At 40.1% G+C, this 20368-nt stretch overlaps 1 protein-coding gene across 3 annotated transcripts in view; it reads left to right on the plus strand.

Annotated features, from left to right (window-relative positions):
- Positions 1-301: 301 nt before the first annotated feature.
- The window catches only part of CRY1 (cryptochrome circadian regulator 1), a 107985-nt gene continuing 87918 nt past the window's right edge, over positions 302-20368 (plus strand). For 2 of the 3 annotated variants that reach the window (XM_055328622.1, XM_055328621.1), the window contains exon 1: positions 306-1335. In XM_055328622.1, coding sequence (XP_055184597.1) covers positions 1178-1335 — 158 coding nt within the window. In that variant the 5' untranslated portion in view covers positions 306-1177. Of the gene's footprint in view, positions 1336-20368 lie in introns of all 3 variants that reach the window. The other variant, XM_055328623.1, reaches the window with a different exon arrangement.

The raw sequence follows: 20368 nt of genomic DNA on the forward strand, positions 1-20368 counted from the left end.
TGGGATTGAGCTTTCTTCTCTGCTGCCAACGCGTCCTGCGCTCCTTCCCCTTCCGGCTCCTCCGCCGACTCTCAGAGGACCCCCGGCTGCTGCAGGCCTTCCCGGAACGCCACGGGAGGAATCCCGGAGCGCGCTCCCTCCGCCGGCCGCGCCCTCCTCCCCTCGGGAACGCAGCGAGGGCGCACGCGCACCACCGGGGCCGAGCGCGCGCCCGCGAGCTCCCCGCATCCCCGTGCTCATCCGGGCCTCAGAGAACTTCAGCCAATAGGAGACGCTCACGGCCTCCAGGGGCGGGGTTAAGCCTTCCCTCACATGGGGCCTGTGGTCGCCGCGCGCGCTTCTAGGCGACCAGCCGGCGGAGCAAAGGGGCCGAGGAAAAGAGCTCAGAGTCTGAGCAGGGGTCGACGGCTTTGAGATCGAGCAGCTGCCGCCCCCTAGAAGCGACTGAATCGCGAGCCGATTCCTCAGTCGGAGCCTCTGTAGTAAACACACTTCAGAAACGTGAGGTGCCGGGGGTCACGTGGGGAGCGCGCCCTCCAATGAGGAGCCGGGGGCGGGGCCGAGGCCGCTGACGCGGCGGTGGCGGCGGAGTCACCCGGGCAGCCTCGGGACCGGTCACCGGCCGGCAACCGTCCAGCGGCCTCGACCACCGCCTCCGTGCTCGCTCCTCTTCCCCGGGCCGAGAGACTGCGTGGCCGACGGTGGCTGGATCTCCGCTCCTCCCTCTCGGTGGCTGGCCTCAGGCGGGCCGTTTTCTTCTCAGGGGCCGCCTCGGTGGGGCGAGGTTTCCGTGACGAACCTCCTGGGGCTGCCGGCGCCGGTCGGGGCCGTCGGGGCGGCTCGGGCTCGTGGAACGTGCTCACTGCCGGGCTCCGAGGCCTCGGAGCGATGCGCCTCGTGCGAGCGGTGGCGGAGGGCGCCAGCGCCTAAAGGGCGTCACACCCGGACTCCGCTGACTGGGCAACCTCCATTCATCTTCCAGCTGCGCCTCCAGCGCCCGCTCCTTCTGCGGCCCCCTCCTCGGACTCGGTTGGCCCTTTCCCCCGCTGCCGCCCTGTCCCCACTGCTTGGGTGTGGCGGTTCCCCCTGGAAGCGGAGGTGACGGGGATGAGCCGGCCCTTCCTTCCTTGACTGTCTGGGGAGGGGGACCTGGGCGAGGACCCGCCGCGCCCCCGGGATGGGGGTGAACGCCGTGCACTGGTTCCGAAAGGGGCTCCGGCTTCACGACAACCCCGCCCTGAAGGAGTGCATCCAGGGCGCCGACACCATCCGCTGCGTCTACATCCTCGACCCCTGGTTCGCCGGCTCCTCCAATGTGGGCATCAACAGGTGGCGGTGAGTGGAAATGCCGTGGGACCTGGGGCTTTCGGTGTTTAACGGGTCAGGGCTTGACCGGCAGCCGGCCGGACCTGAGAATTTAGACCCGGGGCCGCCGTCCTTAGGCCGTTTCGGATTAGAGGTGCCTCGGGTAGTACGTAGAATTGGCTAAGCAGTTCCCTGCCGGAGCGTGCTGGCAGCCTGGATCGCCTTGGCCTTCGTGTGTGAGTTACGTGCCTCCGCGCCACTGGAAACTCTTCCCCTGGTTTTGTGGGGCAGTTCTTAGCGGTGGAGCACAAGAAACGCCCTCCCGGTTCTCAGTGGCCGCTGGATTGATGTTCTTGGCTTCTTGGCGGCTTTCGGAAGGATCGCGGCTTTGGGTGTTTACGTTTGTGTGTGTCTAGGTAACTCATAGTGTGGAGAAAATCTTTCATTCAGTAGAGGCACTTGCAAATCCACTTTTCTTCCACCTCGAGGTCGCCGTAGGAAAAGCAAGGCAAACATCTGGTTTCTCTTTGCTCAGCTGTTCCTCTCAACTCCTCCTTGTGGTTGACGAGACAAAGCACAGTTTTTCTTTCTAGGCAAAGTATAAAGCCTTCTAGGGATTAGAGCACTGAAAAAAAAATCTTCCGATTAGCTTTATGATCTTTTCCTGAAATCCCAGGCTAGATGATTTTTAGGCCCCCTGGTGGAAATGAAAGCGTTTGTTTTACAGATAGAGTTTTTTTTTTTTTTTTAAGATTTTATTATTTATTCATGAGAGACCCAGAAAGAGAGAGTGAGAGAGAGAGGCAGAGACATAGGCAGAGGGAGAAGCAGGCTCCACGCTGGGAGCCTAACGTGGGAATCGATCCCAGGACTCCAGGATTACGCCCTGGGCTGAAGGCGGCGCTAAACCGCTGAGCCATCGGGGCTGCCCTACAGATAGGTTATTGATCACTATTGTCTACCAGGCACTGCTTTAAACACCAGGGAGGTAGCAGGGAATGAAACAGACAAAAATGCTTGCCCTTTTCCAGCACATGTCTCAGAAAGTCAAGTATATAGTAGTTTGAAAAAATTTCTCTGATCATAGTTGTGAATGGGGGGGGGGGAGGAAGGTGGACAAGAAACAGGAGGCTGCTGCATTCATCCAGGTGAGAGATGATAGCCGCTTGAACCATAGTGATAGTGGTGGATGTGATGAGTAGTCAAATGCTGGGCATATTTTGGAAGTGAGAATCTGCAGTGTTAGCAGATTGAATATGTGGTATTAAAGAAAGAGAAGGGATTAGGAAATTATTTCAAAATTGTTGGTTCGAGGACCTAGGGTTAAGTGAAGTTGTTTGCAGAAGCCAGTGGGAGGGTGATTGGAGTTCTCTTTAGGACTTGATTAAGTTTGAGATGTTTATTACACATCCAGGTAGAGATGGCAGATTGGCAGTTGGATATATTGGGTGCTCAGGACAGAGTTCCAGGCAGGACATATAAATTGGAAGGTTATCAGTTTGTAGATACCATTTAAAGCCATTTATTCGTTCATCCATTCATTGAACAAATATCATGCACCTATCACATGCCAGGCATTGTTTTAGGGCATTCAGCATTAACAAAAATAGCTAAAAAATCCCTACCCTGTTAAATTCTAGTGAAGCCATGAGACTGTATGAGAACATAAGGAAGTGAATGTAGATAGAAAACAGAGTAGGTCCAAGGACTGAGTCTTCAGTACTCTAATGTATAGAAATTGTGGAGCTGTGGAAGAATTAGCATAGGAAATTGAGAAGGAATATCTACTAAGATAAGAAAACCCAGAAGAGTTTTGGTGTCTTAGAGGCCAAGTAAAGAAAATGTTTCCAACAGCGTGCTTTACCTATGTCAGGTGTTGCTGATAGGTCAAGTAAGATGAAGACTAAAAACTAAAAATCTTATTTAAGATTTTGAAGCCATTTATAGTCTTGACTGGAGTGGTTTCAGTAGTTTCTGGAATGCCAAAGAGGGACTGAGAAGAGAGAATTTGGGGGACAATTCAGCTCTTTTAGGGGAGTTTTGCTGTCATAGGATCAGAAAAATGATGGTTCCTGGATTGGGATGTGAACTCGAGAGGACTTTTTTTTTTTTTTTTTTTTAAAGATTGGAGAAATTGCAGTATGTTTCTGTGCTTATGGAAATGATATAATAACTGTATATAAAAGCATTCATTAGCAGAATTGATGTCATTAATGCAAATTCTGAGAAAAGATAAATGTAATATATTTTAGTGTATTAACAGTATCTTTAAAAATAGTAATAATTCCCTTTTCATAAGATTGTTAGAGGATTAGATTAGTTAACAAATGTAAAATGCTTAAAATGTGACTGATAGTAGTAAGTGCTTTTTTTGTTATTTGCTACTAAATTGAAAGCCCTAGGTGAGTAATATCTAATTAAATGTTTGCAGTCAATTTCTTCTAGAGTATTTGATAAGTTTATAAAATCTAGACTTTAAGCTTCTGTAGCATGGGGATTATATGTTGCTTATCTTTGTACACCCAGCAACTCACACTGTCAAATGAGTGAAATATAACTTGTAAGCATAGTAGGAATAGTCCTATATTTTCTTTTTTTTTCTCTCATATTTTCCTTTTTAAAAGATTATTTTTAACTATTAAATATTGGTCTTTCTAAAAGATGCATAAAGATGGAAATAATGAATAGACTTTTTTTCTTTTAGAGACTAAGTTATAAAAAGGTAGGGACAGAATTTTATTTAGTCTGTTCTCATAGCACCAAATTCAGTGCTTTTCATATACTTATAGCTCAGTTACTGTTTATTGAATGAAGTGACATCCAGGAGTCAGTAATTTTATACTTAAACAATTTTTTTCATTTCTTTATTTACCATAGTATAATGGGCAATCTCCTTACTTGGCATTCAGGCTATCTGGTGGTTTCTATCATATTTCCTTCTGCCATTTCTTTCAGTCAACAGCATTTCCTAGATTTTTGGATTTGATTTAATAAAATTTATTTTGCCTAAGTAAATTAACAAAACTTTTTTTTTTTTTTTAAGTAGGTTCCATGCCCACCATGGAGCCCAGTGTAAGGCTTGAACCCACCACAACCTTAAGATGAAGACCTGAGCTGAGATCAAGAGTAGGTTGCCCAACCGACTGAGCCACCCAGGTGCCCTCCAGAATTACCTTTTAATATTGCCATCATTTCATTTAAAAAGGATGCTTTAACATTTAAAAAGAAAGTTTGAAGCACATTATTGGAAAATAAAGGATAATCCTTTGACTTGAATAAATTAAGCTTTATGAAAATTCACTTTGCCTTATCAGTGAAAAATATCAGTGAAAATATCAGTGATATCACTGATATATCAGTGATATATATATCAGTGATATCACTGAAAATATCACTGATATCGGTGGAAATATCAGTGAAATTATCTTGAATTTGACATATTTAGGATTTTTTAAATTTTAATTTTTATTATTATTATTTTTTAAGATTTTATTTATTATTCATGGCAGACAGAGAGAGAGAGGCAGAAACACAGGCAGAGGGAGAAACAAGCTCCATGCAGGGAGCCCGACGTGGGACTCGATCCCGGGTCCCCAGGATCACACCCTGGGCTGAAGGCGGTGCTAAACCCCTGGGCCACCAGGGCTACCCCATATTTAGGATTAAATGATTTAAAATATTTCAGTTATGGCTCAGTCAGTAGAGTATGCTACCTTTTTTTTTTTTTTAAATATTTTGTTTGTTTATTCATGAGAGACACAGAGAGAAGCAGAGACATAGGCAGAGACATAGGCAGAGGGAGAAGCAGGGTCCTCACAGGGAGCCTGATGTGGAACTCAGTCCCTGGACTCCAGGGATCATGCCCTGAGCTGAAGGCAGATGCTCAACTGCTGAGCCACTCAGGCGTCCTGTAGAATATGCCACTCTTGATTTCAGGGTTGTGAGTTCACACTGCACTTTGGGTATAGAGCCTACTTAAAAAAATTTCAATTCTTTCCTTATCTCTTTTTAGACTTATACTACACAAAAACTTATATGCAAATATTCAATCATAAATAGAAATGAAGTACTGATACATGCTACAACATGGATGAAGCTTAAAAACATGCTGAGTGAAGAAGCCAGGCACAAAATTCCACAAATTATTTGATTATATTTATATGAAATGTCTAGAATATGTGCAGATATGTAGAGACAGAAAGTAGATTAGTGACTTCTTAGGGCTAGGCAGGTTGGGCAAGCCGAGATGTTGTAGCTAAGGAGCACAGGGTTTCTTTGTGAGGTGATGAAAATGTTCTAGAAGGTGATAGTTGCACAACTCTTTGAATATACTAAGAAAATATTGGATTGTACACACGAAAAAAAAATCTACCCACTCCTTTAAGGTCCAGTCCACATGCCACCTTTTCCATAATAATCTTTTTTATCATGTTGTCTGGGATGTTTTACAGTCTTGTGAACTTTTAGGCCATTTTTTGATATTGCTTCTCATATCACCATCAAATATCATTAAAAATAAGTAAATACTTCTTTAATTTGTAAATATTGATATAGTCCTCATATATTCTTTTTTCCTTCGTTTAACAGATTGCAACTCTTTTTCCTTAAGAGAAGGTACCATTTCATCAACCAAAAATTTATTTTTCATTCGTATATATGGTAGGCACTATTTTGGTAATGGAGATAGAATAGTGAATAAGAAAAAGTCCCTGCCCTTGAGGTCCTTTTAGTACAGGAGGATAAAGAGGCAGTAAAACAAATATAATATGTCAGGTGGTAGTAAGTGTAATGGAGAGAAATAAAGCAGAATGTGAGAACAGAGACCTAAAGAAAGGGAGGCAAAAGGCTGTACGGATATTTAGGGGGGAGAGCTCTCTCTGTATTCTCTACAGTTTCTAATATAGTGTCCCATACAAAGTAGGCATTTGCTAAATATTTTTAAATTTTTCTTTGTTAAGTCTAGGGTTTAGGAGTATGACAGTTGCTTTTTTTAACTTTGATGCTAATGTGTATCTTAAAATTCAGAGAAATAATTTTCGGTGAAGGGATTATCTTTGACATTTAAACTTCAACATGTTTAAAATACAATTGATGTTATCACACGTAGATTTTCTTAATTTTCAGTCCAAATCTATAAATATACCCACATACTTACCCATTCTTTCCTTCTGTCTAATTTTGGTAGAAGAGACATTGCTTTCCCTATTCAAAACTAGTCTTCAGCTATACCCCATTTTAAACTGCTTATATTTTTTACAACTTTATTGAGGTATAGTTGACAAAAATTGTATATATTCAAGGTGTATAGTATGATGCTTTGATATACACACACACACATATATTTTTTAAAGATTTTATTTATTTATTCATGAGAGACACAGAAAGTGAGAGAGGCAGAAACATAGGCAGTGGGAGAAGCAGACTCGATGCGGGGAGCCTGATATGGGACTCAGTCCTGGGACTCCAGGATTATGCCCTGGGGTGAAGGCAGGCAGGCGCTCAACTGCTGAGACACCCAGGCATCCCACACACAAACACATATTGTGACTCTTGTTTTTTTTTAAGATTTTATTTGACAGAGAGAGCATGCGTGTTGGCACATAAACAGAGGGAGTTGGAGAGGGAGAAGCAGGCTCTCTGCTGAGCAGGGAGCCTGATGTGGGGCTCTATCCCAGGAACCTGAGATCATGACCTGAGCTGAAGGCAGATGCTTAACCGACTGAGACACCCATGAGAGGTGCCCCATGACTCTCATTTTTGATAATTTATTTTCTTATCCTTTCTTTAACCTTTTTTTGGTTTGCTTCCAGTCAGCATATATAGATGTTTAAGTCGGGGTTCTGTAAGAACAAGAAAACCAATAGAGGAACAAAACCTACCCTTGAGTATGTTTCTTTCCTGCAACTATGTTTTTCAGTTCCTTTATAGCCAAACTTCATGAACAAGATATCTAATATTGGCTAACTTCTTCATTTCTTTATCTTCTCTTCAACCTTCGATCCACTCCTAGTCTGGGTTCCACTTCATCTACTCCACCAAAACATTTTTCAACCAAAGGATATTTTAAAATATTTCATTCCTTGACTTTTTACTGTGTTTGGCACTTTTGACCACATTTTCCACCTCCCCCTTTGCACTAGTTAGAGGACCCTGCCCTGTTTTTCTGCCAAAGCTATTAGTGTTCTTCCTTGATTTCTCTTTTTCTGTTCAGCCCTTAAATGCCTCTTAGGTCTGTGATCTCCACTCTTTTTTCATTGTACATTCTTAGGCAGTCTCATCTCTCTTCAAAAAGTAAGTTATGGGATGCCTGGGTGGCTCAGCACTTAAAGCATCTGCCTTTGGCTCTCTCTCTGTGTGTGTCTCGCATAAGTGAATGAATGAATTAATGAATGACAGTTACTGTTTACCCAGAATTCACAAATCATCTTCAGCTCCTATCTCCTGATCTCCAGATGTGCATCCATTATATATGAATTTCCTGCCTATTTGAATGTATTGTATTACCTTAAACTCAACTTGTTCAAAACAGAGACCATTGGGGCACCTGGGTAGCTCAGTCAGTTAAGCATCTTGACTCTTGATTTTGGCTTAGGTCATGATCTCAGGATTGTGAGATGGAGCCCTGTGTCAGGCTCCGTGCTAGGCATGGAGCCTGCTTGAAATTCTGTCTCTCCCTCCCTGTCTTCACCTCCCTCCTTCTCCTCTCTAAAAAAAATTAAAAACCACAGAGATCATCTCCATTATCTCTATCTCAAAACCAAACTGACTTTTCCTCTGTGTCTTTTTTTTTTTAATTTTTAATTTTTATTTATTTATGATAGTCACAGAGAGAGAGAGAGAGAGAGGCAGAGACACAGGCAGAGGGAGAAGCAGGCTCCATGCACCGGGAGCCCGACGTGGGATTCGATCCTGGGTCTCCAGGATGGCGCCCTGGGCCAAAGGCAGGCGCCAAACCGCTGCGCCACCCAGGGATCCCTCCTCTGTGTCTTATCTTCATATATAAAATACTACCATTTGCCCAGTTGTTCAACTGACAGATTAGATTGTTAATTATATTTAAATTTATTCAGAAAATATTTGAGTTCCTACTGTGTGCCAGTCACTTTGTTAATTTCTGTGGGTAAATGGAAGTCAATAGATAATTTCTCTGCCCTCAGAGAATTTACAATATAAAGAAGGATTTATTCAGAAATAAAATAATCATAGAAATACATTCTTCTGTCTCCACTGTCACTTTAGCACATACCGCCAACTTTTTTGCCTGGATTATTTGAGTAGTTTATGAATCATTGTTCCCCTTCCCCTTCTCTAATTCATTCTCTGTAGGGCTACCAGAGTGATCCTTTAAAATTGCAAATCTGGGGGATCCCTGGGTGGCGCAGCGGTTTAGCGCCTGCCTTTGGCCCAGGGCGCGATCCTGGAGACCCAGGATCGAATCCCACGTCGGGCTCCCGGTGCATGGTGCCTGCTTCTCCCTCTGCCTGTGTCTCTGCCTCTCTCTCTCTCTGTGTGACTATCATAAATAAATAAAAATTAAAAAAAAAATTTAAAATTGCAAATCTGTTTATGTCCTTTACTCTTAAAAATCCTTCAGTGACATTTCTTTACCTTTTAGGTTAAAGTTCAAAAACCATAACATAGTATAAAATCCTTGTATAATCTAGTCCTTTGCTTCATTTTCCAGCCTTAGAGGATTGCTTCATTGAGGCATTTGAGCTGAGCCTTGAAGTATAAGATGAATCTGAATAATCACAGGATAGATGGAAGGAATTCCACCCAGGCTGAGGGAAGAAAATTTCAGCCTAAGGAAATAACATGAGGGAATGCACAGTATTCTGCTACTGGTATAGTTGTTAGTATAACTGAATCCTATGGTGCATGAAAGGACAGGAGGTATTATATAGTACTCTTTTGGTTTAATACTCTGGATGGTTTTGTCTGACTCAAACAGGCTTAAGCAGAGAGAGCTAGCTTATTTGCAAGTGTAACTGAATAGTCCAAGAGAAAGTGGCTTCAGACATGGATTGGTGCTAGGCCTCAGAAGATGTCTCCAGGACCGGATTTCCCGCTTTGCATCTCCAAACTTCACTTATATGGTTTGGCTTTTCTGGCTGTCCTCTGGTGGTGAAATATATCAATAACAATAGTAGTTAATGGAAGTAAAAGCATATGCCTCTGCCCCAGAAGTCTTAGCAAAAGTCTGTGGCACTTCAGTGGCTCTCCTATGACCAATTTATGAACCAGTCATTGTAAACATTTCTGTGAGCTGCAATTGTGTGCCTCATGGGTGGAATCAACTCAACTGGACTGAAGTAACTGAAGTAGAATGAGTAGAAAGTAGGTGGATGTCCCAAAACGATAGATACCTATTATGTAAGAGCTCAGATCAGAAGGTGGGACTAAGTCAGAAAAATGTTGACTCCTGTTTGAAGAAATGTAACTTTGGCAGCTGAATAAATTATAGAGGCAAGAGCTAGTAGAGCAGTGTGGAGGCTTTATCAGTAGTCCATTGAAAGATAATGTAGGCTTCAATTAGAGAAAAGTCTGTAAGGAAGGAGAACTTCCAAGAGAGTGATTGTAGAGGTGTGATGGACACTTTAGGTGACTGTCTAAAAAAGGCAGTTTCAGAGAGGCAGTAGAATGGGAGATTCTCATGCTTTGTGCCTCTTTGACAATTAGCCATTAAGTTAGAACACAGGATTAGACCATATTTAGATGAGGAAAAGAATGCGTTTGGTTTAGGTCATCGCTGAATTTGAGGTACTGCTAAGATATCAACATGAGAAATGGAAAAAATAGAAGTTCACGTTTGGAGATTATAGACATTAGAACTGTGGATATGGGAATAATAATTCCTACATAATAGGTAAAACATGACTGATGAAATTGGATAAAGTAAGATGCATCAAAATCTTGGTGGTTTCTATAAGATGAATAGAAACTGGTGAAGGAGACTGAGGATAATCAAAGAGGTAGAAAGAGAAGCCTGCCAAGTACTGCATCATGGAAATCAAAGGTGGCAAGACTTTTTCTTCATTGTGCTGAAGAAGGCAGATTAGGATTTTTGACAGTTATGTGGGAAAAATAATCAGTGACTTGGAAACAGATGGAAGAAATAACTTTGTGTCTTGAATGCTGGGCAGTGGACCCTCCAGGATTTAGAGGACCCTCCAGAAATTGTATTATTCTAATTTAGGGATATGTACTTTTGTCCTTGATTGTCTAGACTGCTTTATAGCTCTGTAAAAAGAGATCAAAGACAAAGTGTAGATAAAAATTATGGTGCTGGCCAGTCAAAATGGCCAAACTAAGGAAACAACAGATATTGGTGAGGTTATGGAGAAAGGAGAACTCTCTTTCACTGCTGGTAGGAATGCAAAATACAGCTACTCTGGAAAACAGTGTGGAGGTTCCTCAAAAAGTTAAAAAAATAGTGCTACCCTACGACCCAGCAATTGCACTACTAGGTATTTATCCAAAGGATACAAACATAGTGATTCAAGGGGACACATGCACCCCAATGTTCATAGCATTAATGTCTGCAATAGACAAACTATGAAAAGAGCCCAGATGTCCATCAACAAATGAATGGATAAAGAAGATGTGGTGAGTGTGTGTGTCTGTGTGTACGGACACACATATACTACACAATGGAATATTAGCCATCAAAAAGAATGAAATCTTGCCATTTGCAATGATGTGGATGGAAGTAGAGGGTATTATGGTGAGTGAAATAAGTTAAAGACGAATCTATGGTTTCTCTCATATGGAAGAATTTAAGAAACAAAACAAAACAAAAAAAACAGATGAACATGGGGGAGGGGAAGGAAAAAATAAGACAATCAGAGAGGGAGATAAACCATAAGAGACTCTTAACTATAGGAAACAGAGGGGACTCCTGGGTGGCTCAGCGATTGGGCGGCTGCCTTCCACTCAGATTGTGATCCTGGGATCCGGGATCGAGTCCTGTATCGGGTTCTTGCAAAGAGCCTGCTTCTCTCTGCCTATGTCTCTGGCTCTCTCTCTCTCTCTCTCTCTCTCTCTCTCTCTGTCTCATGCATAAATACATAAATCTTTAAAAAGAAAAAAAAACAGGGTTGCTAGAGGGGACATAGGTGGGGGGGGTAACTGGGTGATGAGCATTAAGGAAAGCACTTGACAAAATGAGCAGAGTGTTAGATGCAACCATTAAATCACTAAATTCTAACTCTGGAAAAAAAAAGTTATGGTGCTGGGACAACTGAACAGCTACATGAAAAAGAATGAAACTGGACTACTTTCATACATCATACACAAAAAGAAACTCAAAATGGATTAAAGACCTAACTGTGAGACCTGAAACCATAAAATTCCTGGAAGAAAACAGTCATTTCTTTGACATCAGCTGTAGAAACATTTTTCTGGATGTCTCTTCAGGCCAGAGAAACAAACCCAAAACTAAACTATTGGGACTACACCAAAATAAAAATTTTTGCACAGTGAAGGAAACCATGCACAAAACAAAAAGGCAGCCTAGTGAATGGAAGATGTTTGCAGGTAATATATCTGATAAAGGGTTAATACCCAAATTTGTGAAGAACTTATATAACTCAACACCAAAAAACAAAACAATTTGATTAAAAAATGGTCAGAGGACCTGAATAGATAGTTGGCCATACAGATAACCAACAGGCACATGAAAAGATGCTCAACATCACTAGTCATGAAAATGAAAATCAAAACCACAGCATGATACCTCACACCTGTCATAATGGCTATAATTAAAAACGGGACTCAAATACAAAGAAGAGACTCAAATACAGAGAACATTGTGCACTATTGGTGGGAATGCAAATTGGTGCAGCCACTGTGGAAAACAGTATGGAGATTCTTCAAAAAATTAAAAATAGAAATCCAGATGATCCAGCAATTCCACTACTGGATATGTATCCAAAGAAAATGAAAACACTGATTCAAAGAGATGTATGTACCTCTGTGTTTGTTGCACCATTATTTACCATAGCCAAGATATGGAAGCAACTCATGTGTCTGTTGATAAGATAAATGGGTAAAGGAGATGTGGAAAAAAAGTGGAATTTTACTCAGCCATAAAGAAGAATGAAATCTTGCCATTTGCAACATCCTGGGTGGACCTAAAGAATATAAGTCAAATAAGTCAGATATGATACCATATGATTTCACTCATGTGGAACTTAAGAAACGAACAAAGGAAAAAGAGTCCAACAAAAAAGAGACTCAAATACAGAGAACAAACTGGTGGTTACCAGAAGGGGTGGGTGTGGAAGTGGGTGAAATAGGTCAAGGGAATTAAAAGTACCCTTACCTTGATGAGCACTGAGAAATTTACAGGATTGTTGAATCATTACATTGTACACCTGAAGCTAATATAACACTGTGTTTAATTACACTTGAAATAAAAATATTTTAAAAAGTTAAGAGTTGGAAAACTGATAACAAATGTTTCCTGTCCATAGCAATGCAAATTATTTCTGTTCATGTCATTCAAATGAATTTTGTAGCATGAGCAGTGTAACTCTCTGTATGGCAGATTCTCATTTTAACGAGTTTTAACATCTTATTGGTTCATTCATTATGAGTTAAGTAAAATCTCTGCCATATTCATTTAATATTTTTAGGAGAGTCATGATTGAGGGATTGATGAGTTTTTATGGGAGAGGTAAGACATAAGTTGGTTGCACAGATTCTGGACAGGCTGAGGAAAGTGAATCCTGGGCACATCACCAGACTTCTAGTCAAGACAGGGTGATAAATACGAAATAAGATATATAAAATAAAATGTGAGGCCCCACTGTAGAGTTCTTTGAATGACAGACTGAAGTGAGTTTAGAATTATCTGGCTCTTAAAAAAAAAAAAAAAAGAATTATCTGGCTGTTTAGATTCTTTTTTTTTTTTTTTAAAGATTTTATTTATTTATTGATGATAGACACAGAGAGAGACGCAGAGACACAGGCAGAGAGAAGAAGGCTCCTCGCAGGGAGTTCCACACAGGAGTCCCGGGTCTCCAAGGTCACGCCCTGGGTTGAAGGCGGACGCTAAACCGCTGGGCCACCCGGGCTATCCGGCTCTTTAGATTCTAATCCCTATTTACCTACTGAGTAGCAGTGGTACTGATTTTGGGTAGGTCACTTGCCCTTCATTTGATTCATTTAGGAAACATTCGTTAAGAGCCTGTTTTGCAAGGCACTGGGGGTACAAAGATGAAAGTCAATGTTCCTGCTCATAGAGAAACCTTCACACCATTAAAGGACAAATGATTAGAATATAGAATGTTAAATAGGACCTCTTTAAAAATATGCAGATTTTGGGAGCACAGAGGAGACAACCCTAGGAGAAGGAGAGGGAGAAAGTAGTAGTAGAGATGATTAGTGTGTGTGTGGGAAGGGGGAGTGGGTAAGAGGAAGGAGGGAGTGAAATACTGGTTTAAGAGGAGTTCCGGAGATTTTTTTTTAAAAAAGATTTACTTATTTATTTATGATCGACATAGAGAGAGAGAGGCAGAGACAACACAGGAGGAGGGAGAAACAGGCTCCATGCCGTGAGCCCGACGTGGGACTCGATCCTGGGACTCCAGGACAGCGCCCTGGGCCAAAGGCAGGTGCCAAACCGCTGAGCCACCCAGGGATCTCCAGAGTTCCAGAGATTCTTGAGTCAATATCCTGATAAGAAAAAGAAAGTACCAAAAAAGCTCTAATATCTGATACCATTGGAACCAGCAATTAGATGTCTGAAAAAGGCAAACATAAAGAAGAACATACATAAGTATATGTTAATTTGACAGCTTTTGATGTAAGACAAAATTCCAGATATCAATTCTGCTCACTTCTTTATCCATATTCATTCCTTAGGTGGTCTCATTTAGTCACAAACTTGAATACCTCATGATTTGCTATCATGTGTTTCCTGCCCTGACCTCTGTCTTGAGCTCCACATCCCCATATCCAGTGTTTTTATGCGGATTCCAAATAAGTGTCTTCCACTTGGTTTTGCCTCCATCTTCCTCACCTACCATGGTTTCTCAGTAAATGACAACATTGACGTTGGTGCTCTGAAAATACCCAGGAGCCATCTTTTTTTCATTTCTTTTTTCCCTCAGAACCTCATGTCTAGTCCTTTGGGAATTATTATGGCTTTTCCTTAAAAATAACTTTCTTACCCTTTCAAATCTCACCCTTTCATTGCTGTCATACTATCGAAGTCACCAATATTTTTTTTTCCAGAACATTGCAATAGCCTCCTAACTTCTACTTCATTTTTATACCTGCCTTCCCAGTCTGTTCCACGTGGAAGCCAGAGGAATATTTTAAAAACCTTGATTAGATCAGGCCATTTCTGTGGTCAGCATCTTCCCATCACTTCCACGGTATTTGTATTTTCTGCTTCTCTACCTGGAATATTATGTCAGACCTTGGCAGGGCTCATCTCCTCAATAGCCTTTCTCAGAGGGACTTTTTCTGACCATCCTATGTAAAGTAGTTGTCTCTACTTCTATATACTTCCCACTTTTCCCTTTATGTCTCCTTGCCCTGTTTTATTTTCCATGGCATCTGTAACTACCTGAAATTATGTATTTAATTACTCCTTTAGCAGATTACACAAAAGAGGGATTAATTCATTGTTGCTTCCTCATTATTCATTATTGGCTCTTCAGCCCTATAATAGTGGTTCTTAGTTGTTGGTGCAGAGATGCTTATGGGCTCCTGAGACACTTTTAGTTAAGCCAAAACTGTCTTCATAATAATATTGACATTATTTAACTTTTGAAATTGTTGCTCCCATGTGTATACCCTAAGTTTTCTAGAAGCTACGTGATAAGTAGTGACATTACAGCGATCGCTAATGGAATATGTGCTGGTGTAGTCTTGGGTTTTAGTTTTCTCAGCTTTAATTTCTCACGTAAATAATTGGTAGATATTACCTATAAGATAGTGCTCTTTGAGATTATTCAGTAATTTTAAAGAATATAAAAGGTTCTAAGACCAAAAAGTTAACATAGATGTTCCACATGTACTTGGGGATTGAGTGTATAAGTGAATATTGTTCTGCTGATTTTATTGATGGAGTTTCATGTTGGCTCTCATAAATTACACCCATAGTCTGATACTGCCTATCTTTTTTTAAAGTTGCTTAAAACCTTAAAGACCCCTGTGAAGCAAACTTGAGTACAACATTTCTTTAGTACATTTTTTCTTATGATTTGTTATAAATTAGAAATTAGAAACTTTTTTAGTGATTCACCTATTATCAAGCCATTTTGAAGCATTCAATTTAGTTTTCAATAAAACAACTTTTTTTAAAAAATTGAAGTATAGGGCAGCCCCAGTGGCTCAGCAGTTTAGCCCCGCCTTCAGCCCAGGGCCTGATCCTGGGGACCTGGGATCAAGTCCCACATTGGGTTTCCTGCATGGAGCCGGCTTCTCCCTCTGCCTCTCTCTCTTTCTCTCTGTCTCTCATGAATAAATAAATAAAATCTTAAAAAAAGAAAATTGAAGTATAATTAACATAAGGGTTACATTAATTTCAGGTGTACAGCATAGTGAGTTGACAAAAAAAAACTGCTTTCTTTCTACATTCATTTAATCAGTACATACAAAATTTAATTACACGATTATAGTTAAGTTCAACTGACATAAGCAGGTTTGACTCTTGATATGCCTAGAACTTTAACTGATTAAAACAGGAATCAGATGTACTAGAAAGTGATAGCTTGCTTTTCTCAAGCTGAAATTAGCCTTGGCCATCAGTCAGTGTTGGGCTCTGTTTTACAGAGGATTTAGAGAGATTTATGATTTCTTTGATGGTAATAGGAAAAATAATTATTAGTATTATTAAAGATGTAACTACAGGTTTTAAAGATCTGACATTTTATTTTAAGATTTGGCATTTTAAAATTCTCACATATTTTTGTTTTGGATTGCTTATTTGTTTTAATTGGGTATTAAGGTTTCCTAGAGATAAAAGAAGGAAAAATGCTATTTTAAAAATGGGATTCTAGGGATCCCTGGGTGGCGCAGCGGTTTGGCGCCTGCCTTTGGCCCAGGGCACGATCCTGGAGACCCGGGATCGAATCCCATGTCGGGCTCCCGGTGCATGGAGCCTGCTTCTCCTTCTGCCTGTGTCTCTGCCTCTCTCTCTCTCTTTCTCTCTCTCTGACTATCGTAAATAAAAAAAAAAATAAAAAAAATAAAAATGGGATTCTATTGACTCTAGCTACTTTTGCCATTTTTATCTTTTTTTTTTTTTTTTAAGATTTTATTTATTTATTCATGAGAGAGAGAGAGAGGCAGAGACACAGAGAGAGAAGCAGGCTCCAAGCAGGGAGCCTGATTTGGGACTCCATCCTGGGACTCCAGGATCATGCCCTGGGCCAAAGGCATGTTCTCACCCACTGAGCCACCCAGGTGTCCCATTGTCTTTTTTATCTTATTCCATCTTTACCTCTCAGTAGCAACAATAACAACAAACTAAATATCTTAAAGACATTTGTAGTGTCTTTAATTTTTTCTGTTTCAAGTGATAATGGCCAGCAGGAATTAAAAGGCTATAAATTTAATGACTTAATATTAAATTATTGTATAGTGTATACATGCTGGAGAATGTGCTTGGTTTCAGCTCAGGTTATGATCTCAGGGTCTTGAGATCAAGCCCCGAGTGGAGCCTGCTTAAGATTTTCTTTCTTCCTCTCCCACTGCCCCTCTCTCTCTCCCTGGCTTGTGCACATTCTCTTTCTCTAAGAAAAAAAACAAAAACAAAGTAAAATAATAAAATAAATATCTATATGGTTTTATAATACACTTATGTTTTTTATACATAAAAATCTTTCTTCTGTCTAGAATTTATATTGACATATGATGGTGATTTCCCCCATAATGGTGGTCGGTCATTTGACTACTAATATCCCTACTGAACTGTTATCTTCACTATACAGTAAGTTTTTAAAGTTTTGTGGTCTAATTCTAGGCTATTTAATTTTCAAAAATGTTTTTCTGATGAAGAATATAATAATTATAAATAATTCATATAATATGAAGAAAGGATCTCTACAATATCACTCCTAAGAAGTATACTATTGGTAGTATGTTAAAAATATGAATGCAAAAAAATATGAATGCATATAAATATGTTGCATATTTATGTGTTAATTTTGGCATCTCTTAAAAGATGCAAGTAATTCATTGGACATTGCTTTGGGAGTTAATTTTGTTAGGTTTGTGCTGATATGATCCTGTTTGTTAGCCTTGTAAAATAAAATTGTAACTTTATATCCTTTCTATGCTCCCTAACAGAATAAATAGCAGAGATTTTATGTTCCATAAAGGTTTGCTAGAATTCACCCATAAAGTCTTTCGGGTTGGGGGCTTTGGGGAACAGAATGATTCTTTTTGTATTTATCTCTGGGAACCTGCACAGTTCACACATTAAACTGTCCATGTCAAAATGCTTATTGAAAGGATGAATTTAGCTTTTATTTTAGTAGCTTATGACTCTGTACTCTATTTTTCATCTTTCTCCTGTGGACAGTTTATTGGATCTAGAGTTGATACCTGACCCAAGCTGTACCATTTGGAATTTGGAAGTTTTGAAGAGGCACACAGAGACTCTAGGTGGTTGGTATTGGGCCTTGACACTGAACAGCCATAAAAAGCCAGGAATCTTAGCATAGAAAAGTGATTGTAGAAAGAGGAAAAAAAAAAAAGGGGGCACATATATAGAAAGGAACAAATGAAACCATTCAGTTTCAAAAAGGAGCAGGAATAAGGGATTCCTAACGTTGTAGAATCCTTAGCTTGACTGTACTCCGTGAACACAGGTCGATGAGATATTCCAGTATTTTTCCAGTACCTCTTTTTTCTTTTGCTTGACTTAGTGTGAGTAGATTTCTGTTTATTGCAGTGAAACAACTCCTGAATTAGATTATCTTGTTATACTTTTCAATTCTGTTGGTGTTTATTAATTTTCTCAAGGTTTCTTTTCCGTCAGTTTGGTAATTTAATTTAATAATTCATATTTTCCTAAGATGTCTACCATTTAATCTAGTCTTACATTTTCATATGGATTGCTAAAGTTTATGCCCCATTCTTTTCTTTTTATTATCACCAGAATTGCTGTTCTAGTCCCCTTTTTACATTTACTAGTAGGTATTTGTATTTTTTTCTCCTTTTTGTTTTTTAGTTAGATTGCCAGATGCTTTTCTGCTTTACTGATCTTTTGAAAGCACAGTTATTTTTAAAAAAAATTTTTTATTGGAGTTCAATTTGCTAATATCACCCAGTGCTCATCCTGTCAAGTGCCCCCCTCAGTGCCTGTCACCCAGTCACCCCAACCCCCCACCCACCTCCCCTTCCACTACCCCTTGTTCATTTCCCAGAGTTAGGTGTCTCTCATGTGTTGTCACCCTCTCTGATATTTCCCACTCATTTTCTCCTCTTTTCCCTTTATTCCCTTTCACTATGTTTTATATTCCCCAAATGAATGAGACCATATAATGTTTGTCCTTCTCCAATTGACTTAGTTCACTCAGCATAATACTCCAGTTCCATCCACGTTGAAGAAATGGTGGGTGTTTGTTGTTTCTAATGCCTGAGTAATTAATATTCCATTGCATATATAGATCACAGCTTCTTTATCCTTCTCTTTCGATGGACACCGAGGCTCCTTCCACAGTTTGGCTGTTGTGGACATTGCTGTGAAAGCACAATTCTTACAGAAGAAATACAGAATATTGCCAGAGTTACTTTTACAAAAAGCATTAGGCCTAGATGGTTTCATAGTTGGATTCTACAGAACTTTTTTTTATTTTTATTTTTTTTTAAATTTTTATTTATTTATGATAGTCACATAGAATGAGAGAGAGAGAGGCAGAGACACAGGTAGAGGGAGAAGCAGGCTCCATGCACCGGGAGCCCGACGTGGGATTCGATCCCGGGTCTCCAGGATCGCGCCCTGGGCTAAAGGCAGGCGCTAAACCGCTGCGCCACCCAGGGATCCCGGATTCTACAGAATTTTAAGGAGTATGTAACTTTGGTGCTATGAAAAGCACTGTTCTAAGCATAATAAAAGAAGAGGAATCTGCAGTCCAATATTATTTAGGAATAAAATATATGTAGTTATCAAATAGAATACAAAGTCATATTTAAAAATATATATTCTATGTGCATATTGAAAATTCAGGGATAATTCAATATTGGAAATGCATTGATACAAACCTCTATACTAACAGAGCAGAGAAAAATCACAAGAGCATCTTCATAGATGCCAAGAAGAATTTTGGTAAAGTTCAGCATTCTCCTTTTTTTTTTCCTAAGTAGGCTCATGCCCAACATGGGGCTTGAACTCAACAACCCTGAGATTAAGGGTTGCATGCTTTATCAGCAGAGCCACCCAGATGCCCCCAACATCCATTCTTAATAAAAAAACTAGTGCTAAACAGAAATAGAAGCCTATATTTAATTAATTAATTAGTTATTTAAAAAGTGGGCTCCATGCTAGGTGTTGGCTTGAATTTATGATCCTGAGATCAAGGCATGAGCTGAGATCAAGAGTCGGACACTTAACCAACTGAGCAACCCAGGCGCCCAAAGTCTTTTTGATATGGCTATATAAAAATACCAGCTGAAAAGCTAGCATCAAGTTTAATGGGTGAATTTTGGAAGAATTTTTATAGAATTGAAAACAAGATACAGATGCTTGCTATTATCATTGTGCTAGACCTAATGCAGTCTAAGAGGCATAAAATTGGAAGAGAAGGTAAAATTATTGCTGTTTTTACATGACAGTTATACACATGAAATATCCAGTTAACTGAAAAAAGTGTTATTAATAATAAAAGAACTCAGTGATGTAGGTACAATTTTTCTTAACCTTAAGAGCAGGAGGTTAAACTAACCTTCTATTCAAGACACATCATCAAAAAAAAAAAAAAAAGACACATCATCATCATTGGTATGTATAGTCTCTCTCTTAGTTATTTTCTTTCTTTAGCTTCTTTAGTTCTCGTTTATATTTATCTATTTGAATTTCCCGGGGATCCCTGGGTTTGCTCAG

This window comes from Nyctereutes procyonoides, unplaced genomic scaffold (assembly GCF_905146905.1).
Source record: "Nyctereutes procyonoides isolate TBG_1078 unplaced genomic scaffold, NYPRO_anot_genome, whole genome shotgun sequence".
Taxonomy (NCBI): domain Eukaryota; kingdom Metazoa; phylum Chordata; class Mammalia; order Carnivora; family Canidae; genus Nyctereutes; species Nyctereutes procyonoides.